The sequence below is a fragment of the Aphelocoma coerulescens genome, chromosome 4A (genome assembly GCF_041296385.1).
Source record: "Aphelocoma coerulescens isolate FSJ_1873_10779 chromosome 4A, UR_Acoe_1.0, whole genome shotgun sequence".
NCBI classification, from domain to species: Eukaryota; Metazoa; Chordata; class Aves; order Passeriformes; family Corvidae; genus Aphelocoma; species Aphelocoma coerulescens.
This window is the reverse complement of record NC_091018.1, coordinates 15,153,433-15,181,344: the sequence shown is the minus strand read 5'-3', so window position 1 is coordinate 15,181,344 and position 27,912 is coordinate 15,153,433. Positions and strand designations below refer to the sequence as shown.

The 27,912-nt window shown below is 40.8% G+C and overlaps 1 protein-coding gene across 10 annotated transcripts in view; it reads left to right on the top strand.

The window, feature by feature from the left end:
- AFF2 (ALF transcription elongation factor 2) overlaps window positions 1-27,912 on the top strand; it is a 446,304-nt gene that overhangs the window by 384,300 nt on the left and 34,092 nt on the right. For 8 of the 10 annotated variants that reach the window (XM_069015464.1, XM_069015466.1, XM_069015463.1 and 5 more), the window contains 3 exons: window positions 20,569-20,731; window positions 21,248-22,267; window positions 24,439-24,563. In XM_069015464.1, the coding sequence (XP_068871565.1) occupies window positions 20,569-20,731; window positions 21,248-22,267; window positions 24,439-24,563 (1,308 nt within the window). The remainder of the gene's footprint in view (window positions 1-20,568; window positions 20,732-21,247; window positions 22,268-24,438; window positions 24,564-27,912) is intronic. The other 2 variants (XM_069015462.1, XM_069015460.1) reach the window with 2 other exon arrangements.

Here is a 27,912-nt window from a genome sequence, read left to right as displayed (position 1 = left end):
TTCTGGATGGCCACTACAGCGAGGACACCCGGCTCACCAGCTCTGGGAGACCATGTGGCTGCCCAGTTGTGGCAGCACTACAGGTTTTTGCTGCCTGCCCCTGTGTGGCATTGCCAGTCTCTTCTCCATGCAGATTCCCAGTCGCTGCCATGCTGGGACTCTGCAGGAAGCAGGCGTGAGGCAGAACAGGCCTCCAGCAGCTCCACAGTGGGACAAGTATTGCCCTGGGATCAGGATAACACAGAGTTGTGCTTCTGATTTCCTATAGGAGCTGCTGCTGTTCACTCCTCAGCAGTTCAAGTCCTGGGCTGTAGAACACTGAATGAGTGCTTGAAGTGATTAGGCATTATTTATCTGTGTTTATGAACAATGCATTTCATTTATGTCATCATTTACTGCACATACTGGGAAAGTTATTGGGCTCTTTGGGCAACTTCTGTTCCAGCGAGTGTGGCATTTTTTTGTCTTACGTAACCCTCCATTTATCTCCAAGAGCCTGCTTTCTGCATCGCCACTTTTTTATTTCAGTTCTACACATATTTTTGTGTCTGAAGCAATGAGAAAAAAAAAATGACATTAAAACATCTGTTCTGATCCATTTATCAGAGAGGAGCAATTACAAATAGCACTTTACCAATTAATTAGTAACCTTATTCATCGTATACACTCAAATCATGCTAAGGCAGCTTCTTTTCCTTTACATGATTTGCACCATTTTTATCACCTTATGTGACTGATGCTACTGAAATAAATTTCTCAACATGGCTCAGAAAGACAAAGGCAAATTATCCCTTTCCCCAAGTGAATGTTAATGAGCAGGAGGCTGGTGTGCATCATCGCTACCACTTCTAGCAGTGTCCCTTGTTGCAGGCTGAAAAAAAAGGAAACCTTAGATGCCACTAGAAAATCCTTTGCCCTGGTTTTTAGGGAGCCAGAACACTCAATCTCTGTTGGCCACATCAGGGCGAAGGTCAGTGCAACGCTGCACCTGGGCTAACCACCATGTGAGAGAAGTTCACAGTGTTTAATAGCAGCAAATTCTCCTGACTATTTAACTTGTCCACAGGCTGGACACAAAGGACCACAGCTGCTACTGATAGTTGGTCTGTCATTACACATCTAATGCATTTCCTTCTTTAGGTCAGCATCATTTTACACCAATTAACGGTTTGCCCCATGAATCAAAACCGTTTCTGGTGTATCTCTATTAATTTCTTTGGAGTTGCCCCAGCAGAGAATTTTGCTCCAAAACATTCTAAAAATAGAGAAAGCTGACAAGATGATAAGAAGGAATAACAGCTGAAGCCATGAGGTAGAAGACATAGAGAGAAGACAGACAGTTTGTGACTTTGGGGTAAGTGAGCTAATTCTCCAATGAAAGGGTTTGGGTTTTTAATCCTACTTATTTAATGTAAATAAAATTTTGCCTCGCATAGCTAAGCTTATAGCATTAGACTTTCAGAGTAGGGCCAGGAGTCACAGGAGTCAAGATGGTATAATCCAAAACAATTCAAGTTTAGTGAAGGAAATATCTATTACATTTTAAAAAATGCTTATTTCTAACTCAGTGTTAGGACTTGAGTAAAAATAAACTTCTTAGTACTAACATTGACTTCTAGAGACAGTATTGACAGTGAGGAATGGGCCTAAGGGCCTGTGTCAATGACATGAATCTGTTGTTCATGTTTTGAGGTAAAGGTTAGCCACTTTACAGCCACCAGAAGGATTTGGAGATATCTTCTCGTAAAGCTGTGAATACTTCCAGTAAAGCTGAACTGAAACAAAGAACAAGGGTCCGATGCTTCCCTATGAAGTTGTGGAAGTTTGGTGGTTTTGCATTACTGTTTTGTACTTCAGAGCAGCAGCACTTTGGGGGTATGATTTGGGATCAGCTCCAGCCCTCAGTCAAGTTAATGTGAGCTGGATCAGTTCCTCCACAACAAGCAGTTGTAGTTCAGTTCTGTGTGGAAACAAGCAAATGTGATGGAACACATCCCAGGCAGCTACGGCGGGACCTTCACACTTCACATTTTGCAAAAGGCAGCTCTTCACTAAGCACTTAAAAAAAGTCTTTAAAATGTGAAGTGAGTATAACTGATACAGAAGTGTCTGGCTGGGTTGTGAATAGCCTGAAACCATTTTTCTCTGAGCGGCAAACAATACTGGGCAGTGCAGTGCGGGCTGATAGAGATGGTGACAGGGATGTTTCAGGGATCAACATCTGTTACCCTGGTCTGCATGGCCAGAAAGGAGGGAACATCTCTCCAGGAGATAGTGTGGGCATTTTTAGGGTGAGTTCCCCCTGTGCTGTGGGAAGTAAATCTGTGGGAAATATCAGTATGGTAGGTACATGTGTGGGAGAATTGGAGAGGAACATGTGCAGGCATTTAACAAGATATAAATGGTATCCTGGATGTCCCTGGTTGCATTTTACTGCAGCAGCATTCTGTATTTACAAAGTAGGAGAAACTGGAAAAGTCTAGTCCAGTGGCCTACAAGCAATACTTGAAATAAGAATCCTAATTTTCCATGCTTGCCTTTTTTCCCAATAATCTCTGTAGTATTGGTCAGACAATTCAGAACTTTCCAGCCTGTGTGCCAAGATGTAGACATCCTAAAAATCCATACAGAAACAGGAAGTACTAAAATATTTACTTGGGATTTGGTGAATTTTGTGGGAAATGCAAAGGAATTTGGAATAAAGCATTTTGTTGAAGACTTCATATATGAGTGTGTTCTCATATATGAGTAATACATACATTCTGCATGACATGCCAGTGTGCACAAGAAAAATTCTTGAATAGTTACATCACTGCAAAACCTAGATGTAGAGAAGAGCCTAGAAACTCTTAGCAGATTCCTCTTGGTCTTCTTGTGAAAGTGTGTGAAAAAACCTATAACTATGCATGGTCATGCATAAGAATGAGGAAAATTCTAGTGTAGTCTGAAAAATTGACAACTTTTTACAGAAAAGAAACAGAAACGTATGAATTCAGCTATATTAAGTGCTTTTTCATAAATATCTCCAACGAAATCAAATATTTTGACAGACTTGAAAGCAACACACTTTTATTAAATTGATCGAAAGGTTCCACTGGCTTTGCATTGCACGGCACAAGACATCCCTCACAGACAGGATGCAGCCAAGTTAAGGCTCTCAGCAGGGACTGCACTCTGGGCTTAACTGATTACATAAAACATTTTCAGTCATTTTAATGAAACAAAATATTTCATTGCAGATGAAATTAACTCAAAATATTTTACTTGAATTTTCCCAATAGAAATGCATTACTTTGGATGGGAGTTTGAAATTTTCCTGTGCGTAGTAACTCTGATTTTAATGAGAATTTGTTTTTGTCAGGTTATCCTGGGGGAGAATTTCTAAGAGCTCTGCTATGATTTCCATAGAAGAGCTAATTAGGATTGTACTTCCCAAGATGGCAGGACCCCTGGCTGTGACACAGGATCAGGCCAGGAGCCTTTCCAGGCTGGGAATTGGGGCAGAGCTTTCAGGTGATTCCGCTTTGCCAGCAGTGGAGGGTGAGGAGCTCTGCAGATGCTCAGCTGCTGCTCAGCTCAGGCAGCTGGAGCTGATGTGACAGAATAAAGAGGATTTCTTTCTAGCCCATTGGGCCTGGGGTGATTACTGAACACTACAATCAGGGTCTTTTTCTTTTTCTTTTTTTTTTAAGTTTGATTGCCCTTGCATGAGGCTGGAAGGCAGAGAAAGGGCTGTGGCAGTACAGATTCCTGTGATCTCCCCTTGCCATGTAATCAGAAGAGCTCTGCAATTGAATATTTTGCAATAATCACTGCATTTTCAATGGGGATGATATAAAAGCAAATATCAAGGCCTCTGGCTGACAAAAGCTGAATACAGAGGGAAAATATGAAAATAGCAACTTACTTCAGCAATAAAGAGAGTATATTTTATACTGCAGTTTTTCTTTTTGTTAAATCATGACTTTCTAGTAAATGACATCCCAGAAGATATTTATCAAAGCAGGAAAGCACTAGAAAGGAGCACCCTGCATTCACTTTAATATTTCTCCTTTTCTTCTGACATTTTCTTGCCTAGAGATCTAATTCCATTAAATATGTACATTTTTGACTGGAAGACTTCTTCATGTATCTTTCAGATGAATCTTAAAAGTACATAAGGTCTGTAGGGCAGGTTTTTTTAAGTGCAAATGAGGCGCACAGTAGAATATTGTCTATGAGGCTTTTCAAATTATTTATATTCCTGCAGTGCTTTACCTTTCTCTTTCTGTGATAATGATAAGGAAGAAGCGAGACTCCAATGCACATTCTGTGGAACACTGTCAAACAACATTAGTCATATTTAATATCTGACATGCAGGAACTTACTTTGGCTGCTATCCATTTTTATTTGATTTATTAGACGTTATCATGTCTATACCTTTCTCTGATCCCACAGCGTATCCAGGTTTTAAAGCCTGGTAGGCCCCCGATTGGTCAGTGTGTGAGCCCCATTATGCTCTTGTGAGTGGATATAAATTAACATTCCCTCATTAGGCCTACTTTGCAGTACATGGGAATCTGCTGTAGGAATAATGACAGCTAAATGCTCTGCTGGCCCCCAGCCATGCCCACCTGTGCTGTTCTCCTCCAGCCTGTTTCTGAGGCTGTGTAGAGCTGGGTTTGGCAGGGCTGGGGAAGATGCACCCTCGGGGTGCCTCGGGTTCTGCAGATGCTGGTAGGGGCTGACAAAGTGGCTGCTGTCCCTGTGCCACCTTTGAAACAATGACCTAAGAGTTGCTGCTTCAGATTTGGTATGAAGCAAAGGTCCTCCCATTTAAGATTTCATTGCCTTCTCATAAGAATTTGAGTGAAGGGTGTTAATCCTGGTGTCCCAGCCAAATTGCCACTTAAGTAATTATAATCTGCCTGTACTGCTGTTAGTGTCACCCTCCTCCCATTATCCCTCTGCATCTCAAGCCTTATTTTAGATCCAACATTTAAATAACTCATCCTCTCCGTCATGCAGTGGTCCTAGCTCTGCTCTACCAAGAACTGTATAGAATAATGCTGACATAAAGATGATGATGGTCAGACATTGCTTCCTCTGCTTGCGTTGAGATTTTCAGTGAATTAAATTTCTGCAGAGTAGGGAGAGTCTTCAGCAGAAGTAAGGAGTGATAGAGTGACCTGTTAAGTGTCCCTAGCAGGAATCTGAGGGCCTAGTAAGTCTTCCTATAGCTTTTGCTGGGCCAAATGTTTATACCTTTCATAGTGTTACCTAATGGTAATACTTATAAAAAATCGTGTGGTCAAGTGCCATGTAAAATGTAAGGCCATCTTTAGTCCACAAACTCTGGGCTACTCCTTCCTATCCAAACAAAAATGGCAAATTGAGTCTCTACTTCTCCTGCCCTGGCTGTGGCTACTTGTGTTCTTCTATGTCCTCAGCTCTCCTCTCAAGACCTCACAATTTTTCTGTCCTATTTCAGACTTTGTCTCACTGCCCCTTTCATCAGTTGCTTCCTTAAGCTCTCATTTTCTTTTCTCTTGTGAATTCTTCCTTAAAGCCACACTTGAAAATGATCTCTTTTTTGTGTTCAATGCCCCCCACATGTAGCATCGTGGGTCTTGCACAACCCAGCACTGGAGCACTGTTGTCACAGGTTTGAGGTGTGCCACAGAGGCTGGGAAGGTACCCCATACCCACACCAAGCCAGTGCTCACACTCCCCTTCTCTTAAAGCATAGATTCTATTTCCCCTCATATGTTGGCCAGCTTTACTGAGAAGAAAGAAATGGCAGTGGCAAGTTGTCTTGCCTATCCCACTTAAATATCTGTTCTTCAGATGATGAGCAGCTCCCCCAGGTGTGACCAGCAGTGACTAAGCTGAGCAAGATGCACAGAAAATGTCTTTCTCCTGAGTCTCTTTTATTGCAGTACAGAAGTGCAGGGATGGCTGCACTAAGTGCGTGTTTGTACAAGTCAGACAAAATACAGCAAAAATCAGGACTGTACCTAGTCCCAGAGATTTGAACTATTTATCTCAGAGTTGATACATTTTCTGGGAATTTAGTTTACTGCTTGCTTACATGTTGCAGCCCAAACCTCAACAAATAATTGACACCTGTGTATTAAGACTCCCAGGGAAACACAGTACCTGTATATAAACTCTGTAGCTTTGTGGTTGCTCTTGGAACTGGTCTCCATGTTAGACTTGGAGCTTGAAGGCCGGCATAATTTTGGTCTCCACCTTCCCCAGCAGAACTCCTTTTGTTCTTCATCCTTGCATATGTTGTTTTGCTGTTGAACTTAATTCCATCTGTAATCTGTTGTGATAATATTGCCTTCACCTCAAGTTCCTGAAGTGGATTTGGACTGATAAGTGCTCTCAACTTCCTTCAACTTCTTCATCATTCTCCTCTTCCTCTTCCTCTTCCTTTTTTTTCCTTTTTTCTTATTCTACTTTTATTCCTCTTTCTTCTTCTCCTTTTCCTTCTCCTTTTCCTTTATCCATGTGTGGCTAATTGACCACACATCTGGAAGAAATTATCTACTTCTGCTCAGATTCCTTCGGGTTCCCTGGCTGGGAGGAGGATTCTGCCATTCATCACTAAGTCAGACACTGTGAATGGGATGCCACTTTGTCCCTCACTGCGAGCTCAACCCCCTTTAGAAGTCTGTAGGATTATCCTGTGTAAGTATGGTCCCCTTCAGTGTTTCCAGCCAGTTTCTAATGTAATAAAACCCTCAGCCCTGCAGCCCAGTGAAATCCCAAGCCTTTCTTGAAGGTCTGTTTTTGCTGAAGTTCAGGAAAGTAGTTGTCTTTCTTCAATTTTTTGTTTGTTGTATAGGATTATTTCCTCTTCCCAGGTCTTAACTTGACTTTCAGGTGGCAGTAAGATCTGCTGTTTTAATTGTACATGGCTTTTGACAGAGGTTAATTCAGAGAATAAGTAATCTAACTTTGGTTGCTGTGAGTTTTGAGAAATCATATTGCAGGTGTTGAATTATAGCTGAATCTTTGACATGCTCAAGGGATTTTTGTGCCTGCTGACTTCTGCAAAGTGTAGTCCGATAGCATCTCCTAACAGCTCAATATATTCCCAGGAGTACTTGAACTGAGGCACTTTTAGTTGCACTGCAATCAGTGGGGGTGGGGGGGGGTAAAAAAAAAGTGCCTTTAACACTGAGACTGGAGGAACTTCCCTTCCATGTTTCCTTCCAGCCTTTGGGCTGCCTGGCGGCTGCTCTCCACGTACTCCATCCCCAGATGTTTTGATAACATCTCTGCTGATAAGTACTAGCAATATATCAACAAATAAAAGTGCAAAGTAAATAATCACTGTCACCAGAAATATATGGTTGAGACAGCACGTTTTGAAATATGCAGAGGTGAGAGTTTGTCATCCTCGAAGAGCCCAGACCCACGTACACACTGCCATATGGCTGCAGGCACCTGTGGGATCCAGTAAGAAGACTGTCAGCAGTTTTTCATTTGCAAGGTGCGTGCATCTCTTCATGTATTCCCTGTAAAACATCTGAAGACAATGGGAGAGGCATTAGCAAGATAAATACATGGCCAAACCCCAAAGAGAGAATACAGATTGGTTTTAGGAGAAAATAATTAATTATATTTTATGCTTAACAGCCTACCACAGGAAACTGGTTGAGAGGGGGAGTGATGCTAACTGTGAGAAGCAGTTCTTTTTTCACAAGGTTTTCTCTGCCTGAATCTCATCAAGCCCAAAAGAGCTTCTCTAAGGCTTCTTGTCCCCACTACATAATGGTTTCATCCTTTGTTTTCTTTTGTTCCTACTTCCGCTATTGACAGCAGCCTGAGGGAAGAGGGGTGGGGTATTATGTTGCTTCTGCAAAAATCACTGTAGGAAGAATAGCCAGAACATAAATGATACTGTTTTGGCTTCTAAAGGGTAAGCAGGTGTCTTAGGAGTCCCAGAAGAGCGATGTGCAAGCTTGTACAAACAACCTCCGAATCACGCCTGTTTGTTATTCACACAAACAGAGTTGAAACTGTCTGAATTCCTCAGTTCCCAGAATTCAGATGGTGCACAATGGCCCATAATGAACAGCACCTGTGCTTACCTCAATTACTACACAGAGCTGAACAACAGCAAGAAGGGCTTTCAAGAATATTTTTTCAATAATAGATTTAGTTATGTCTTTCATAATTGGATTCAAAAGCTCAAAATTTCATTTTGCAACTTGTTCATGAAATTTGTATGAAAAAGTCTGGCATTTATTCAAAAGAAATACTCTATGAACAAGAAATTGCAAAACAGCCAACTGCTGGTAACTAAGCAGCCAAATTATAGTCCATGCACTTGGCAAATACACCATCTTTTTTATTATTTCAGTAATTGAATTTCTGTTAAAGCGTGGAGCATAATTTAACATCAGGAATTTATTTATAATACAATAGTGTTACAGTAATAAATGCATTATTATTGTCACTTTTAATGGAGTCTTATGTATTCCCTCAGAGACTATGTGGCAGACTCTGAGACAACCACTGCATCAGTGTTGTTTGTAGACAATTGAATTAATTGGAGACAGGGTCATTAACTCGACCTGAATACCTCTGATTGCTTCTGTAAATAAGGTTAGAGAGCAAATGGCTAATCTTTGTTGTCATTATAGATTCTTTTTACATTTTCACACTGCCTTGTATATTAAGATCATTTTGCTAAGCAGCTTTCCAGGCTGTCGTCGTGTTTACAGTATTGTCTTGCATGGCATACAACCGTAATTGTATCAGACTTACATTTCATTTCCCATATCTATATAAAACATGATACTAGAGAGAGACCTATTCTGAATTGCAGCACATAAAAACCATTGGACCAACAAATTAATAAACCAAAATGAATAAGCTGTGGCATTAAAAAATAATCAAATCACAAAACAAAAGTTGATTTTGTTTGCTTTTGTTTGAAAATTCCAACCTGCAAGACTTGCCAGGGATAATATAATGAGTCCATTACTCAGTTGGGAACATGACCTGCAAGGCCAGCTCTGTGTATACCAGCCTGTGAGTTAAGTGTTATCCGGACTTTTGGCATGGATTTTCTTGGAAAATGAGCAGAGGGCTGTCTATTAAAGCACAGATAGAACACAGATATTTCTCAAGGAGAGATCCAAAAAAGGGTTGTGAGCATACTGTTCCATTTCTCAACAAATTTAATAAAGAATGTAGCCTCAGAGGCCTAGGAAGGCATGTGTCAGAAACAAGAGACACCCTAAACCTGAGAATGTCAGGTTCACATTGAACTCAGGGATACCAGCTTGTCATCACTCCCATATTCCACCCTATACTTAAAAAAATACTTTGCTTTCTCAGAAACAGCCTTGTAAGTGGAAGAAAACAGCTGGCAGTGCCTTATAATTTGCCTGCTATTTGCATGTATTTCTTTCATTCTAAACTTACATTCAAGATGGGCTTGAACCCAAACCCCAGATATGCAGTGTGAGTTATCTACACTCAGGAGCCAAGTGTGGGATCCTGAGTCCATCTGTAACCTAGACGTTAAGTGATGTTGTATGAATTCAGATTCAAAAATAACAGCCTCTCCAAAACTCGCAAGTAGAGCTTTCAGCTTCAAAACTTTGCCCATGTCAAACTCCATTGACAGTGTGTTGGTGCAGGAATCCAGCCTGACTGTGGTGGGAGGAACATGCTGCCACACTATGCTTTCTCTCAGCATTCTCTGCACAAATCACTTATAAAAACATTGAGGGACATTGCTTCACTTAAAAAGCAAAGGAGGAAACGGAGTAGTGAATAGGAGCTGAACTGCTCCCGTATTTTGAAGGCATCATCTGAATTTACTGACTGGCCTTGTAGATTTTGCTCTGCAAAAAAAGAGGGATCAGGCAAACAGTGTTATTACTGGGCAAGATCCAACTTAGTACTGATCTGAAATTCAGGGTGAGCTTTTTAGCCCTGGACCAGAGTGTCTGTGTCTGTCCCTGCGTTTCTTCAGGGATGCAAGCACTGATGATGTTCACCTCAGACCTTGCTGTTGAAGCAATTGGTTGTGCTCAACCTTGGACCATTTCTGTTACAACCTGCTGTAGGGGCTGACTTTGGAACACTGTCCTTCATTAATGTAGCTTTATTGTCTGTGATATCCCAAATAGTGCAGGTAAAATTCTAGAGGGTGGGGTATTTTTTAAAGTGTAAAATTAGTCACTACTTCTCCACTTCCCTGTTGGTAGAGTGACATCTCGCTACTGATTTTTGTAATTAATGAGCAAAAGAGTTTCATGTAATCAGTAACCTCCATGCCACACTAGAACATTAAGAGGTTGTGGCTGTCTAGGCAGATGTGTGAAGAGCACATTTGCACCTTGCTAAAGGAATGCTTATCAAGTAGAAAATAATAGAAAGTGCAAGAGTGATTGAACTTTGCCTATTTACCTCTGTATCTGTGAGGGGTTTGGGTTTTCCTGACCTTTGCTTGTTGGCAAACCTTCACCAAATCATTGCTGATTCAATAACCCTTCCTGAGTCTGGGGAAAATGGGTGGTGGTAATGTTGAAAAGTCCATTTCTGGTCACTCAGGAACATAAATGTCCAGAAAGAAAGCATCTTAAAGCATCTTAGGTGGAAGGTTTTTAAGAAATAATAATATAACTAATCCTAAAGATCTAAATAGTTTTGTCCATATTGAAAGGTCATGTTTTTCAGCACTCCCTTGACAGAACCCACTTTATGCTCAGGATTATGGTCACACTTTTCCTGAAGCTCTCTTGGGGAATACAGTGTTTGCACCCTCCCAGGCAGATGTTAAGTGCCTCTGCCAGGCATCCCAGTTTCTCAGCCTGGGTTAAGAAAGAAGGCAGCGTGACACTTCAGGAAGACATCCAGTGTTAATTCTGGCAGTCCCAGTTGCTCTTTCCTGTCTAAATGAAAGCTGGCTTCAAACTTGTCCTCATCCTGCACACAGGCAGTGCAGTCCCTGTGTTTGCACTGTTTTGGCTTGGCTTCTGCAGAGTCAAGTGGTGCTGAGCACCACCAGCTCCCTCTGGCAGACATGGAGCTCTGTTTACCCACAAGATCCCAGCAAGTAAGTGCAGACTCTATTAGGAACTTCCTTTTATTTTGGGATTGATGTAAAAGGTGGAAAGGAAAGATTTTCAGCCAGATAAGGTTACAGAATTAAAGATTCTCTGTTTCCTTTTGCTGTCATTCAAAATAACAAGCATAGAAAATTCTGTTTAAAATAGATGAGCCTTTTGACTTAAAGGGTTTTCATGTCAAAGATTTAAGATGTCAGGTTTAAACATGACAGTGATAGTATTAGGCAAAGTATGAGAGCAGATACTTGTAGCAACTGTCATTTTTTTTCTGACTGTTTATTAATGGTCTTTTGTGATTTATAGTGAATGTTGTGAAGGATTTTCAGGTCCATTTATCACTCAGAGAAGCACCTTTTTTTCCTTAATACCTATGTATGTCATAATTAAGGGTGGATGCTGCTTAAAGATTTAGCTCTGTGCTTAACATCCTTCAAGATGATATTTAATCCTAAGTAGCTTTGATACCTTTTTTTAAGTCTATAAAGCAAAGTATTATGTAACTGGCTAAAATCAGCAGCATTAAAAGGAGATCATATAAAAAGAAATATACAAAAGGTTAAGATTTTTCACTCCAAATGGAGACTTTTACCCTATTTTACAATGAATTTTAAGGAAGACACCTATGTTTCAGCATTCAGCTTTATTAATATTTTACTAGACAGCTTTCTCCTTGTTCAAAAAACAAGTCATGTGTGCTGAAGTACATCTTTATATCCATGAAAGGCTCTGGTGGTGTGCCATAAATTCATCATGTGCCTTTAGGAATACTTCTTCAAAAACTATTTCAGAGTAATTGCCCATTATTAATAATGATGATTCCTTTTTACTGTTATGGCAGTAGCAGTGAAACGAAGTGTCTACTTGTGGTTTTCATGAGTGCCTGTGTACTTCTGTGGTCCCTGTTATTACAAATTCAATCTGATGAACGTAAATATGCTTGGAGTCTCACAATACTGTATGTATTAATAACAGGGCAAAGTGCCAGGAATTCAATTATTTTGCCCATTGAATCCCAGGGAGACACAGGAATTGAACCAGTATTCTGAAGTGTGGGACTGGTTCTATAACCACGGGGCTGTCTCTCTTTACAAAGGTGCAGCAGTCATCTCCACAGAGGTGGATTATTTGTGCCTTAGTCATTTGAGTACATGCCTATGAGCCACTCATGCCTGTAGCACCAATCCTGCTGTTTCATGCCTTCTACAGTGCATAATGCATGGAGATTGCTACCAGTTTGTGAGCAGCTGAAGCTCATTGAGTAGAATATTACCCAATTTGTTCTGATTGTACTCAGTTTTTATCTCTGCCCCTTTCTGTATTGCTTGTTCTACTCATCGTGCTCCTGACAATAACCACAGTTGGAGCAATCTTGGGTCTTTTCTAAATAAAGACAGCATTAATATCCTGCAACAGGCTTTTTTTCCTCCTCTGGCTTGTGTTCCCAATTCCTCCCCTTTGCTCTGGTCTGAAACTGGTTGTACTGCTGATCTGCTCCCAAGGGATTCCCCTAGAGAGGAGATCCTCCAATGGTTTCATGAGCTCATGTAGGACACTTGTTCAGTGCACAGGTGTAAATGACTGCATGTGTGCTGTAAAGATCTGGAAGATAAGGATATGCCTCTTGGCACCTTTTCAAGCTCAGAGGAGTTGTTTTACATGGGGAAAGAAGAAAACCTCCTACTTTCTAATGTTTTCTTACTCCTTGGTTGCTCAGCATAGTAAAATTAGCTTTCCTCAGATAACAGATGAGACTGGAAATGTTGAAGAGTTGGAGGTGTCATGTGGATTCATCTGCACCAGTGTGATTTGGTGCCATAGCCCACAGTTCTCTTCCCACTGGGCTCTGCAAGCTGTATTCTGTTTTCAGTTAGAACTGAAGCAGAACTGAGTTAAAATGAGAAGGGTAGTTCTTTTAGAATGTTACGTGCCCAAGTTTCTGCCATACGTGAATGAGAAAAAACACAACACTTTGCTTTTAGAGGTTCTCTTTGGATGGTTTTTATCGTGACCACACTTGGACTTTCTGCTGTAGTAAAGAAAATCAAAGTGTAAATAACTGACTCATTAAAAACCATTTTATGTTAACTTGAAATTGTGAACAGTAGAGGGACAAATATGTGCTTCTACACTTCCACAGAAGATTCACAAAGTGTACTGAAAGATGCAGTATTCCAGGATTTCCTTTGCGGAAAATAAAGAAGTTCCTGTGTATCAATCCTCATATCTAGCTTGATTCAGTGGGGCAATATTGATATAATAAAGTGGTTCCATTTACATCAAATGAGACCCTTTGGAGTCTCACAGGAAGAGAGAATATTCTTGTTCTTCCAGATGCCAGGCAAACAGTAGCACATCAGGGCACACTACAAATAATGCTCTCTGACACTTGAATCTATTCACAAAAATATTGTACATCAAAAAGCCTACATACATTGCATTCCCTGAATAATATCGTGCTCACAAAATTGTTTCTAAACTCTGAGGTGAGTGGAGTGATGCATGCACGAATCATGGATACAATATTGCTTTTAATATGCAAAATCCCCTTCTCTTCCACATCAAGTGTGTATAACAGCGCTGTGATATTGGAAGGAGAGTGATTACCATACCAATAGTTCAGAAAGTTTTTTATGTGCACCATTAGAGATGTGGCATTAAAATTCCTCCTCTTCTGTTTGTTTTTTATAATGTCATAGTTTGGTATGTTACACCTGTTCTTTATCACAGGTGTGATGGAGTCAGAACTTACTGAAGACCAGGAATAAAACCTGGAAAAGAGTCAGAATAGGATAGGAGAAACAGTGCCTTGGTTAAAGTCACATTGCAGATGTATATACACAGTTCCACCTAGGATTTGTGGCTAATGTAATTCTTTATTGGAAGGCTTTGACCTTGTTACGGATTCTTGGCAGCTTTTCCCCACTCTATTCATTACTAATGCAAGCTGTCAATCACTTTAGTTCTGCTTTGACATAGATTGTGGCTCATAGGAGTTAGCTCTGTCATTCTTTTTATTTCTTTCATCTTTACTATCCTTTTTTATGGTCTTTAAAGCTGGAAGTATAAAAGGGTTATATGTATATGAAAAAAATCTGTTTCAGTAACTCTATCAACCTTGTTATAAACAGTCTTTGATTAAAACAGTTACTTTTGAACACAGTAAAATGAGGCTGTGGCTTTTTACATACAACATCTTGTAAATTACCCTCCCCCTCAAAATAAATCAGAACTGCTACTTGCGTTACAGTGCTCAGGATTGATACAGGCAGATCAGCTGCCACATCCTGAATAACATATTAGAGAGGTTTTCCCTTTCCATGTGTTTTGACATGAGAGAGCCATCATAAGTGATGTCTTACTACATGTGCTAATGTTAGCTGAAGCAACAATTTCCACACCTTATTTCATTTCATTGACCTGGGTGCTGATTAATATTTTAAAAGCCTTGATACAGGTTTTCAGTTCCTGTGTCAACCCAATCTTTGAAAGTTTAGATTTGAATTCTACCAGCCTGATGTTAAATAATTTAATACTAACCAGTGGAAAGGCAGTGAACAAATCACCCAGAGCAATCCTTTTCTTTAAAAAGCAATCTAATGGCAGTCGTATATAAGTTTGAAGATAAAGATATGAACAATTCATTATAAAGAAAATGGCAGCTCGCTTTCAAATTAGAAGAGAATATTACTTCCTGATAATGGTGTAAGAATAGAAGAGAAATAAAACTTCGTTATTGAACAGTTATGGTATTAAATTCTGACACTAAATATTAATCTGCTAGGTGCTGCTCTATTATTATCTGCTAGAATAATGAAACAGCCTTTTTTATTCAGAATTCAGTGAGTCCCGTAACTCCCAAGTAATGCCCATCAGATTTGCAGGTTTTCTGTAGAAATAGATCCAAAGGAGAGATAGGGCTGGCTTCTAAACAGCTTGAGAGGGTTTGTTCTTCTGTCTCTTCAAATAAAATGTAGGGAGTGGAACTACAACAGTATGCAAACAAGAGCAAGTGCTGTCTGCTCTGGTAGATGCTGCAGTGTGGTTGTGTGCACAAAAGTCTTGATCAGAGCTGGGTGCCCAATTTTCAGTGCCCTTTGTAATCAGACTCTTTGTTCTCAGGAATCTGCATTTTAAATAGGCAAGCCAGATTAAGGATAGGCCACATAGCCTCTCTTTTACTCAGCAGGAACTGATGCACAGACATATTTTCTTCTCAGACACAAAGCAAAATTCATCTCAGTCCCAATCCAGTGCCTCAACAGGAAGATCAGGCACTCTGTCAAGCCTGTAGTCAGTTTTCTGGCATAGACCTTGCCCTTTCCAGATTTCATTGGTTGAATTTTCCCTAAATACAGGCTTGTGCAGTAAAGCAACCTTTGTAGAGTGCTGCTTCTAATGGAAATACATTACCAGCATGGATGTACTGTTGACTCACTGGTCAGTTCCTATCTACAATTTTCCACTGCCCAGCAACACTCTGCTTTCTCTAAGTTTACATTTTGATTTCTGAGTAGAGCAGTGGAATAAGTGGCCAATTCATCATTACCCTAAAAAGGAAGGGTTGGAATGAATAAACCTATTGTTGGAGAGCAGCATCTATTTGCCAGATTCTCCTCACAGCAATTAACATGACTACATCTAATCGGGAGAAGGTTCAGGGAGATAGCTAAGGGCTTGTTAGGAAGTTTTGTTCCTTTGTTCCTTGATGAGTTTTACTGCAGTAGTCTGAATTATACCTCTTTTTTTTTTTTTTTTTTACATCTGTATTTACAAGGTTAAAAGTTTATTATTTTTCTTATTAGAGGTTAATGAGCTTGAGTATTTCACATTATCTTTGTTGTAGCTAGCAGGTTTAATTTTGAAGATCATTTATAACAACAGTAGAGTAAATTATATGTTGAAAACAATATAATGGTCTAGATGACAACAAGAACAAAAAAAGCATAAGCTGTGTATCAGGCCTTTGGTTCTCTATGCAGCATAATGATCCAGACACATAATAATTCTATGTCTGCTTTAATTGGCTTTGGAAAAACAACCCATGACTTGAAAAACAGACGAGCTTCAGGCTGACATTTGAATTTGGGCAGATCACCCGTACCAGTGAAGTGCAGTGAAAGAAAGATGGTTGGTATGTGATGAGGTCAGTGCAGCTCCTCGCCAGGAGCCATCAGCAGCCGCACACCTGCAAGTCTCAGCTGCTCTGTAGTGAAGCTTGAGCTCAGCAAGAGCTGAAAACTGCTCTGGGTACTGGTGGTACTGGTGTTTGTCCCCTCCTTCAAGGCATTTTTTGTCTCATACTTTGTGGCCATGCTGTGCACAATCATCAGGGACAATGGAAACACTTGCTCTGTGAAAGCACAAGAAGGGAGATGGGTGAAGGTGCTGCAGAAGAGCTTCCTTCCAGATTGCTTCCAGATGTGCAGGTCTCCTCTGTCAGAAAGGATCCCAGCTTACCAGTCTGCAGGCAGCTGGAGACATCATCATGGTGACCTCCACAAGGGACAGAGGCCTCGTTCCCCTTCCCCCTGCAGTGTGGGTGTCACTCCAGGGCTCTCATCTCCACAGCACAGGAGGAGCTCCTCGGGACAGGGGTGAGCAGGCACTGATCCAGCTGGCCTGAGTCAGGGGGTCTCCGTGCCAAGTCATTGCGCATCTCTGCTCTGGCCCAGGGCAGAGCTCGTCTGACTGCCCTGCAGGACTCAGCTCAAGTGCTGAGCACAGGGCTTGGAAAATGAGGAGAACAAACTTAAAAGGAGGGCAAAACTGATGTTTCTATTAACTGCAAAGAGGCCTTGCACTTAGAGAATGTGACAGGCCCACACTGAGTATGAGGATGGCTGTAATACCTCAGCTGTTTGCTTTATGTGTTTGCCTTGCAAGCTCTTTGGCCCAAGGACTGTGCCTCATCATGTATTTACACAGATCCAGCACAGCAGGTCACTGGTCGCAGTAGGGGCCTCCAATCTCAAGTGATAATAATGAACTGGCTTTCTTCTAAGTGTTATTTACCCAAACAATGCTGTGTTCCATTGTGCAGCATTGTTTTTATTAATTTTTTTTTCCAGTTTACATGAAATAAAAACATTGTCCACCCAAACACTGAGGAACAATATGAGTGCTCATCTCCTGCTGGGAAATAAAAATTCAATAGTTCCAAATACCAGTCCTTCCTGCCCCCTTTAGTCACTTTGAGGACTTGTGTCTGATGATAAAATGCTTTAAATCCGTTTTAAACCTTGTCTGGTCTGGCATTCCTTGTCTGGATCTTAGCAACGTAACAAAACTTGCTTTGAAAGTCTCTTCAAGAGGCAACCCCCAGTTCATGTAGTTGATATCTATGTGAGGAAGCCCAGTTTATTTGTATAACAGCTGCTTGAATTGCAGAATCTAGCCCAACATCTTTCAAAGCATGATTAAACTTTAAATCTGCAGAAATCTCTGGAAAGAGTTCAAACCAAGTATTTTTGAACTAAGAGATGCATTTTATTTAAGGAAAAAAAATCACAAAAGGCAATCCAGAATATCTACTAAATGCATTTTATTGGAAGCAAAGATTTTTTTTTCATGCACTTGTTTGTGAAATGTATGTGTACTTCTTTTCTTCTCTGCTGAACTGCATTGTAAGAAGTTGATTGTGCTTGCATCTATGTACAAGGATCTATCTTTAGTATGGTGAGATGCTAGGAAAGGCATTTTGGGTCTTATCTAATTGTTTTGCAAAGCATACACAGTTGCTCTCAACCCAAAGCACATGATGAAAATGAATGCTTCTACTTTAGTAATGAGGATCAGCAATGATGCCTTCAGCATGAAACTGCCCAGTGTAGCCAAGGCATAATTTTATTATCCCAGATGAAAGACAAATATGACCTCATTGTATTTTGTATGAAAAACATTATTTTGAGCCTGTCTGGTTCCTGCATGCTTGCTGAGCTGTGTTACTCAGTAATGTTTGGCACACGGTAGCTTTTTCTGAGGCTGGTGTGCAGAAAGAAAGAAAATAAGGCCAGATTGGAGCTGCTATCTATTTCCATGGTTTTATTCTGCCCTTTGAGTTCTTTGTCAGACAGTTGCAGTCTGCTCCAGAACAACTCCTGTTGTTTTGTGAGCACATCCCAGCTACAATGTTAGTCCCAGCGTGCACAACCAGTAGGTTGTGTTTAAAGGCTGGAAAGGTCTGGCTGGGGCACTGCCTTTGCCTTCTTTGATCTAATATAAGAGGTGTTATTCTTTACATCAGTTGTCCTAATGAGAGCAGACGTGCCAGCCCTGAGAGCAGAGCATGTCCTTAGGCAGATGTGCACAGATGTGTGAGCAGCCCCACACACACCCCTCTGTGTGGAGGTCGCCTGGGCACAAACCACTGCAGAGAAGCTCTCAGATTTAGGGGAGAAGTTGTTTTTAAATCAAAACTTCAGTCTTCTGATAATTCCATAAATAACACTTTTTTTTCAAGGCTGGTGCTTCATTCTGGCATTATAGAATGGAATTGCCATGTTTGTCTCCTCAGTTTGGGTATCCTTGTGGTATTTTCTGTTTTATTCTTCTTGGAAATATTTGCAATGAAATAGAAAAGCTCAGTTTTCATCTATTATTAGAGTTTTCCAAGTAGAAAATAGAAGACCAAAATTACAAGATACTGATGTGAAAGGCAAACACCCTTACAAAAACATTTCTCCACTTTTCTGTTTCCTTGTTTACTGTTAAAAAATTGCATGAAAAATGTGTTTTCTTACACTTTCTCAAGCTTCACTGAAAAGGAGGGGTAAAGGAAGAAATACAAGTGCACAAATGGTTTTCAGAAATAATTACATTAAATACAAAATGTAAGATCCATTTTAATTCAGCAGTCGTTAGTTTCCCGTAATACTTTTGGAAATACCTATATGTTTTCATCATCTGTTCTTTGAATTGCTTTTTACTTCCAGTTGAAATTTTCTGAGGAGCTCTACTTGAGTCAGTTGAGTAAGGAGCCTCTAGAAGAATTAAAAAAAAATAAAAAAGTGTATGGACTTAATGAGCAACAAAGTTAGTGATCTGTAGCAATTACCAAGTGAGTAATTTTGTTTCATTAATGCACCCTAAAGCACCAAGCTGTTTTGTCAATGGGCACTGCAGGGCCATTGCAAGGCTCAAAGAGACAGTTTTGTTACCAACTGCGGTGTAAGCGATAGGTTTTACCAACAAGGAGGGAGAGAAAGTAGCTTAGTGTAAGAAGAAAATTAAAGTCCATCTATTATTGTCACAGAAGCCAATGGCAATGCTTGTAAAGATTCTAGCAGAGCAGGGTCACGCATCAGTTTGTTCTGGCTTTTCCAGTTTTTTTCTTTTTTTCCTGGCTTTTCCAGTTTCTTGGTTACTGTGGTTTTTTAAGAGGGCATCTTGATGCACACAGCATCTTGGTTTAAAAAGGGAAGGAAGGCGTGTACTTGGCTTAGTTGAATCCTTCTTGGAGGAAAATAGAAAAGCAGATAGAAACAGAGGCAAAGCTGTATTATATCTTGTAGGCATCTATGGATCACTCAGTATGGGACACACACAGTGTATGATATATTAAGGTGAAGTATTGAATATCCATAAAGGTGTACTAGCAAATGGTGTCAATTTTCAAACACTTTGCTTTGTCAGCTTCACAAATTTAAAATCAATCATCAAAAAGTCCCTGTATAGATCAGCTGAGGAGACATAAAACCTTATGGTTATCTCTCTGACAAAAAAGTTGAAATTAAAGATGAGTTTATAAAGACTCAGACTGGCAGAATTCTGTAGTGCTAAAAGCTGGGGTCATCTGACCTCAGATTAGAAACAAATGCTGAAGAAAAACAATGACACTCAGTGCACTGCTAACAAATACATCTTGGAGGACAGTTGAACACGCAGAAAAATAGGTTTCACAGAGAGGCTTATTTTCAGCATGAAGGCTATTTTCTCACTGCATTATCATAAATATGAGAGGGAAAAAAGCTATAAATAAAAAATTCTTGGGCACTCCCTGGAGGCTTGTCAAAAGTACCTAGTTTTTGTACACTGCAGTGTAAAAGTATTCATTAAAATTAATTTTTAAAATGTCCTGTCCAATATTAGTTGCCTGATGTCCTTCCTTTGGTCATAAATTATAAATGAACTGGCAAAAAATGAAGAAACCATGATTCCATTATTGAATTATTTAAGTGTGATTGTTAGTTTTTGCATACATTGGCCTAATAAGCTCAGGCTTGTGACACTGAAGTGTTTCTTACTGGAGGGTGATGATGATGGTAATGTTATTAACATAATCAATGTGTCCCATGAGTCACAAACCAAACCAGCTCCTCTGGTGACTCCACGGTGGCACAGCCCCTGGAGCTCTCCTGGGTCTGCACTGCAGGAGAGGGAGGTGACACTGAGGACATTCAGTGTGAGTCGGGGTTCACTGGGTGGCTCCCCCAGGGCAGCACTTGCAAAAAGCCAGGAGCTCACTAAGAGAGGCTCTTGTCCCCACAGCAGCCTGCCCGTGCCAGCGGCACACGCCACCGGCTTGGCCCATTCCAGCGGCGGCTCCGGCAGCTCCAGCGAGTCCGAGAGCAGCTCTGAGTCCGACTCCGACAGCGAGAGCAGCTCCAGCGACAGCGAGTGCAACGAGGAGTCGCGCAGTGCCACGCCAGAGGTACGGCCATGGCGGCTCTCCCCAGAGGGGGAGGCGTGGAGGGGAGCAAAGTCCCGCTCCCTGTTAGGGGGATGTTGGAGTTCTGTGCTGTTTGATGCTGTTGACTTCTTTTCCCTTTGCTGTTTCACATGTGTGGCCCACATACTCATTCTAGGTTTTGGAAGAATCTTTCTGGCCTACATTTGAATTGCTTTAAAGAAATATTTAGATTTTTGCCAGTAGCTAGAGAAGATTTTATTGACACAGTATTCAGCTGGGACTAAGGAAAGGCAACATGACAAAACTATGTCTTCAGGGACTAGCTAAACTTTTCAGTTGTATTAAATTTCTCCAGGGCCACATTGTAAACCAGATAAGGAAGCCTAATTAACCATAAATACTCCATAAATACTCCCATAAAACTAGCAGTCACCACTAGTTGACTGAAATAAAAGGGTACATTAAAAAAGTTCTCTTTTAAAGGGAAAAGCACTGCTTCTGTCTGAGATTTGTTCCTTGTCGTCCTTCAATCTGCAGCCCGAACCCCCCTCAACAAACAAATGGCAGCTGGATAAATGGCTAAATAAGGTGAACCCCCACAACAAGACCATCATCAACAATCAAAATGAGCCTCACAGCGAGAGCAGCTCCCAGGCCCAGAGCAACCAGCAGGCCGAAGGGCCAAACAAAGGGAAGCTCAACAGCAGCCTGCCCCCGAGCGATTCCAAAGACCGGGCGATCCTCAGTCCCATCCGAGAGAAAGCCAAACCACGGGTTGCCCAGAAAACCCCAGAGGCAAAAAGCTCCAAGCAGAAGTCACCAGCTCATAATGAGCCAGCTTCACAAAGGACTACTGGGAAAAAGCAACCCAAAAAGGTAGAAAGGACTTCCAGTGTAGAAGAGTATAACTGGCCCAAACCAAATAATACCAGCAACACTCCCAAAGAAAAAGACACACAGGAACCCCCCGAGCAGCCAAAGGTTCGAACTAAAGCAGCAGTTGGGAAGACAGCTCCAAGGAAAGAACCACGAACTAGCACAGGTCTCACTTCAGAGAAGAAAAAGTACAGAGGCCCCAGCAAAATTGTTCCGAAGTCCCGGGAATTCATTGAAACGGATTCATCTACTTCCGACTCAAACACAGACCAGGAGGAGAGCTTGCAGGCAAAGGTGCTGCCAGCCTGCACGGGGTCTGGCAGTGGTGTCAAAGTGAAGGACTCTGGCAGTAACATCCTCAGCGTAAGTAGCTTAACGAGCAATGGCAGCAACACATCCATCGACCAGACCAGCAATGACCTGGAGGAGCAGCTCTTTTCTCCTATCCCAATTGTACAAAATGAACTTCTGTCCCCACTGAGAGAATATGAAGAACTCAAATCTCTGTGGGTGAAAATAGACCTTAGTTTACTCTCTAGGATACCTGGACAGGAAACTTTTGAGACCACGTCTGTGAAAAGTGAACCAAGAGAGGCAAATGTGAAACACAGGCGACCATCTCGAGAGTCCCCTACCCCAGCAGCTGAAAAACCCTCCACAAAATCCAAAAGGAAACACAAGGTAAGTCACTTTCATTATTTAAAGGAAAACACTTGAGTTTCTGTGCACCCTGCAGGTCAGGACCACAGGCAGTGATTCATCACTGCACCTGCAGCTGGGCTATGGGGAGGCATCACAGCACTGAGGCTTTATTGGTTTTACAAAGGACAGACATTTACAAGTGCACTCCAAATTAACATCAGAAACTAGTAAAAAGCAAACCCCAGCTGACAAAATCAATAAACAATGTATTTTTTGAGATTTGTCTTACAAGCCTTTTCACTGTATTTGCTCTCTCGCCTGTTAGTTTCCAGTGCTCTGTAATCTGCAGAAAGTGGTGATTTCATATTGGTACAGTTTCAGCCATACTCAGAAAATGTGGCTTCTGTTTGGAAGGGAGGGGTTTATTGTCTGCAGAATTCAGGCATTTTCACTGCTGGTTTAAACAGGCTTCATCAAAGTCAATGGAATGGTGCTTGCTTATGCTCCTGGTGAATTTAGTTTTTATATTGTTTTGTGGTAAAAACAAATGTGATTCATAGAAATATAATTTACTTAACTAGCTGCTTTCTCTACACAGCTACCTGAAAAAGCAAATATATTTTGACTGAAGGCATTATGTTTTATCATGTGTTTTATGTTATTTATGCCCAAGGGTACCCTATCTTGTGGGATATGACATTGCACTTCAAACTAAATGTGTTTTCAGAAAAGAAACTGAAGTTTTATGTCCTAAATGAATTTTTGTAGTCAGTTTTTCCAGCTGAAATGCTTGTACTCTGGTCTGCCTGTGAGAAGTCATCAAAATGTATTTTTTTTATACCCCAAATTTTATAAATCATTGTGAATATGACTTCAGCTCTCTGTTCTGATGGACTTCTTGAAATCCTGGGTTTGAGCAGTCCAATGGTACAAGAGAATTAATGTAAGACAATGACAGACGATGCCAGGCAGACACAGGGTCTGCACCCCTGCCTAAATGAGTCACTGCACTGGCTCCTTCCCTGTTGAATTAAGTGGAAATAATCACATGAGTAAACTCAGCAGGTTTTTATTCAATATATCTTCTAGCTGTACACTACAGAGACGCAAGAAGGAAGGAGAAAAAAAGAGGAGAGGGATGTATAAATGTCCATACTTATGTGTATGTATAAGTACACCGGGGTGCATATTAACTATATATTAATAATATAAATATAAATATATATAAATATATATAGATATAGATATATAAATTTATATATAAATAATTGTTGCTGGGTAACTTAGTGGAGTGTCTGTATCATGGAGAAGGAATCTTGACTAAAACACAACTGTAGTATTGGCAACTAAAGTGAGGGCTCCCAGGGGAAAAAACAATAAGGGGGGGGTTATATGAAAGTTGGAGCCTCATAATTTCCTTAACTGAGACTTTGATTCAGAAAGTAACAAAATGCAGAATCTTGCTCTGGGCCTGTGCAAGCATAAGCTGGACTCTGATCAGCCCCTTCAGTTGCAATGTGATTGTTCACGCTAGCCAAGGGGAAACAAGCCAGTTAGGATAACTTGAGGGTATACCAAGAGTTAAAGCAGGGTAGGGAGAGACTAATTTGTGTTTCTAAATCATGCTATTAAAAGATTTATTTTAGCCATCTACTGGTGGGCTTGAAGGCTGATATGAAGGTTCCAGCGACAGAGCAATAATCAGCTTTGCTTGTGTCATCCTAGTTCAGGCACAAAAGTCATGCATCAGGGAGTCTTCCAAAGCAAATTTCAAATGAGCTACTGCTGTTAATGACTACCCCAGCTCAGTCCTCTACTCCTAGTCCTGTGAGGAATACTTACTCAGAGAAGTTTTCCCATCAACATCTATTAGGTCAATGAGTAAAAGCTATTTACTTGAATAAGGTTTGGTGCTATCAAGTCATTGCATCTGAATTATTAATTAAATTCCAGTGCAGTAGAGAAGATAGCTTCAGCACATGAGACATTTTGCTTCCTAATTATCTCCTATGTTACTTGTTACATAACTTCATGTCATGTGTTCGGAGCACGTTTAGCCCTGATTTCAGGTGACTTTCACTTCTCTTCGATCAGTAGTTTAACTGCTGCTGCTATAAAGGAAATACACTGAGATTCCTCAGGCCCTCTCAATGGCCAGTGAAGTTGTGCATAAATGCTGGATCTTTTATTCTCCATCTTTTTTATTAAAGCAGACGGAAAGCCTGGATACCTTTGTTGAAAGCAAGAAGCAGCGCCTGGAGGACCCTCCGGCTTCCTGCCTGCTCCCACCTTGTATTTCTCCAATACCGAACCACAGAATAAGCAGCACTAAAGAGTAAGTGGATTTTTGACATTCTTGAGGCATTTCACAGTGCTGTTCTGTATGTCTTTGTCTGTAGAGTCAGATGGGTTTGGTATTCCCATCCATCAGGAAGAGAATCCAAATGGTTTTGGAGGAGATTATTCCTCCTGATGGACTGCAGGACTTCAGGATGCCACCACAATCCTGGTGTACTCTTCAACCCCCTTCCAATGTTCTTTCTTGCCTCTCACCTTTAAATTCTATGGATAGAGAATCCTGCTAAAAGTGGGATTTATTTGATTGCCTGGAATTATTTTTTTTAAATCATTTGCCTAACAGACAGTTCCCAGTTTTATTGAACAAAATAGTGACTTTGCCTCATGTTCATTGCCTCTTTGTTTTAACTGTGTGCAGAGCAATGCCAGGGGTAACCATCCCAAGTGTCTTAGATATGTGCTTTGTGTCTCAGCAGGCACGCCATCCAATAGTTTGTGCCTTTCAGAGTGTCTTTCAGAGATGGCTATAATGCTTGAGCAAACAGGTGCCACATAAATATTGATTCTGATTACAGAGTCACAAGGTTAACATTCTATAAATAGCCGAAGAGTCCAATTCCCTTCTGTTACCAATTTTGTGCTTTTATGATTTTGAGATGAGTACTTCTTTCTGCTTTGCACTAGAAGTGAAGAATCAAAATCACAATGTGCTTCTGAAAACACTGTGAGGATAGCAAAATTTAGATTAAGTTCAGAAATAATTTATGAAATAGCACACTAATTTTAAAATCCCTAAAGAAGGTTGAGCATCATTTTGTTTATTCTGGTGTTATTATGCAGTAACTTCAGACTGTGGACTAGCCCCTCATTCAGCCACTGAGAAAAATCAGAGTTGGAGTCTGGAAAAAGAAGATGAGTTAAAAGTTGCAGTGGGATCTGTAACATGTTGCACATTTGATAAACATCGTGATGGGTGTTGCCTGATTGTCGTTGCTAGAAATACAATGAGCAGAGATATATTGCAGAGGGAATCAAGGATTATCTATCCCCAACACCTCCACAATCCATTAAAAAAAAAATCTTTCTATTCTTGTCACCATCAGGCCCTAAGCATCCCCCCCAACCTGATGTTTCTTAATTTGAGCTTGTTTTCCAGGTCATTAATTTGATTCCTCAGAGCTTTCAACCCTTTGGTATTCTCTCTTAAAACATAATTGTGTCCATCAATAGTTATTTCCATATGCTGGCTTTTTCCCTCATCTGCCTGAAGTTTTGAAACAAAATTTTCTGACTTCTTTTCCACGGCGGTAACTGAGGCCTGGATCACACTGCACTTTTTACTAGTGTTTTCTGAGTTTGCTTGAAAAAATTGCAATACTTTTTAATAGTTCAGGTTTTCAACTCCCAGAGACATGCAACTGAGTACAGATCAATGTATTTCCCAAAAGATCAGGGACCTGAATGAACTGTGTGAAGACAAATTTCTAGAAATTGAAAATTTTCATTTTTAAGCAGTCAGGAGTGGTTCTGTTCTCCAGAGAGTTAAGTAAAATTTTAAGGGGAGGCAGAAGAAAGTCCACTGTTCTAGGGCATGGGGGAAAATAAAACTTCAGGGGTAAAAGGTTGAAAGACAGGCTTTGCCATTTGGTCTTTTATTCCCAAAAGTTCTAAGTTTTCTTTTAGAACTCTATATAAGGACTTTGAGAAATGAGGGTGAGTCAGCTACAGGTGTGATGATGATCTTCATCCCTTAAGAAGGTGTTAAGTCTCATGGTGGATGTTGTCACTTCGTAGGAAATGTAGATCTCTCCCAGTAGAACTTGATCACTGTGCCACTAAGCCAAGTTCCCCAAGACAGGAACTTGAGATTTTTATTAGGCTCTTTTATAGGTACAAGAGTGTTTTGACAGAAAGATGATGATCTCTGGGCCAAAATTTCGAGGCATTCAGGAGTCTGGAGGAATCAGGGAGGGATAGGTCACACCTGTGCTTTCACAGCTCCCATTGTCTGCCTTGCTATAGTTTAGGCATTTGGATACATTTCTATCATCGTCTTTCCCTAAATATATGGGCTCAATAAAGCAAGCAAAGATGCACAGTTAATCTTTAAAGGGTCAAGTGTCTAATAAGGGCAGTTCTATGCCTAATTTCCACAAGTTTCTATGACTACATGTACAGTTTGAGTTCAGAAATTTCAAATGGTCAGTTGTGAACTCAAAAAGCGCTTTCACAACCAGAGAGCAGGTTTGTATTAGGTAGTCATTGTATAAGCCATAGTTACCTCTCTGTTCCTTCCCTCACATCCTCAGGGGCTGATGCCTTTCCCAAAATCTGACCTGACACTTAAAATATAGTATTCAAACTATTGCCACTGTATTTCCCTTATTTCTGATGCTTACAGCAAATGAAGGAATAGGTGTTTCAGTGTTTTCATAGGAATATGCTGAAACACATCTGTGAAGCTGAATTTTTGTCAAGATCAGCTGCCTGCTTTGCAACAGAGGATTACTTACTTTTATTTACTTGCTTGACAGACTAATTTTAATTTAAGCACTAATTTGATGTGCTGCTAAATACCATTTCTATCTGAATATTTGAGTGGTAGACCCAGTCCAGACAGAGCACTACCCACCAGTGTTTGGCTTTTTGTAACAACACAGGGAGTTGTTTGCTGGTGCAAACTGTGAGTCAAACTGGACTCGTACCAGTGAAACATGCCCACCATCTAGCAGGCCTGCTAGAAATCTGTCTGAGACAAGCATTTCTGCATTTCTGTTTTTTGAAATTTCCTGTTCCCTTTTGTTTGACCTTTAGTTGAAGATGCACCTTATTTGGCAATATGTATAAGTCGATCCCTTGGGTAGCCACAGCAGCATTCATTGGGGTTCCTTCATGGCACAGGCAGCCTTTACATCTATGACAATGACTTTAGCTCCATTCAGGTGCTGCCATATGGTCCAGGCTAATGTGGGAGTGACCTTTCCCTGCAAGCCCCGTGCAGAAAGTCAGATACACCATCAATGTGCAGCATTTCATTGTGGGCCAGGGGAGTAGAGGCAAAGGAAAGCCAAGTGTCTGGTACAGACAGTGGCTTTGTGTCACTAACAGGCCAGAGACACCACTGCATACCACAAGGAGTGGATAAAGAAAGGGCAAAGAAAGGCAGCTTGAAACATGAGAGTAGCTGGAAATTCTCCCTTCTTCATGCACTGACCTCTTGTTGCCTACTTGCTTGCTTGCTTTCTACCCTAAAAGAAACCAGGCTGGGGGAAAAAAAAAGCAGATGGGGAACCTTCTCCTTCTTTGATAATTGGCCTTTTTTAGACACAAAAAATTAAACCCTGCAGCCACAAGACCATCAGTTCTGCTTGTAGTTTTTCCGTGCA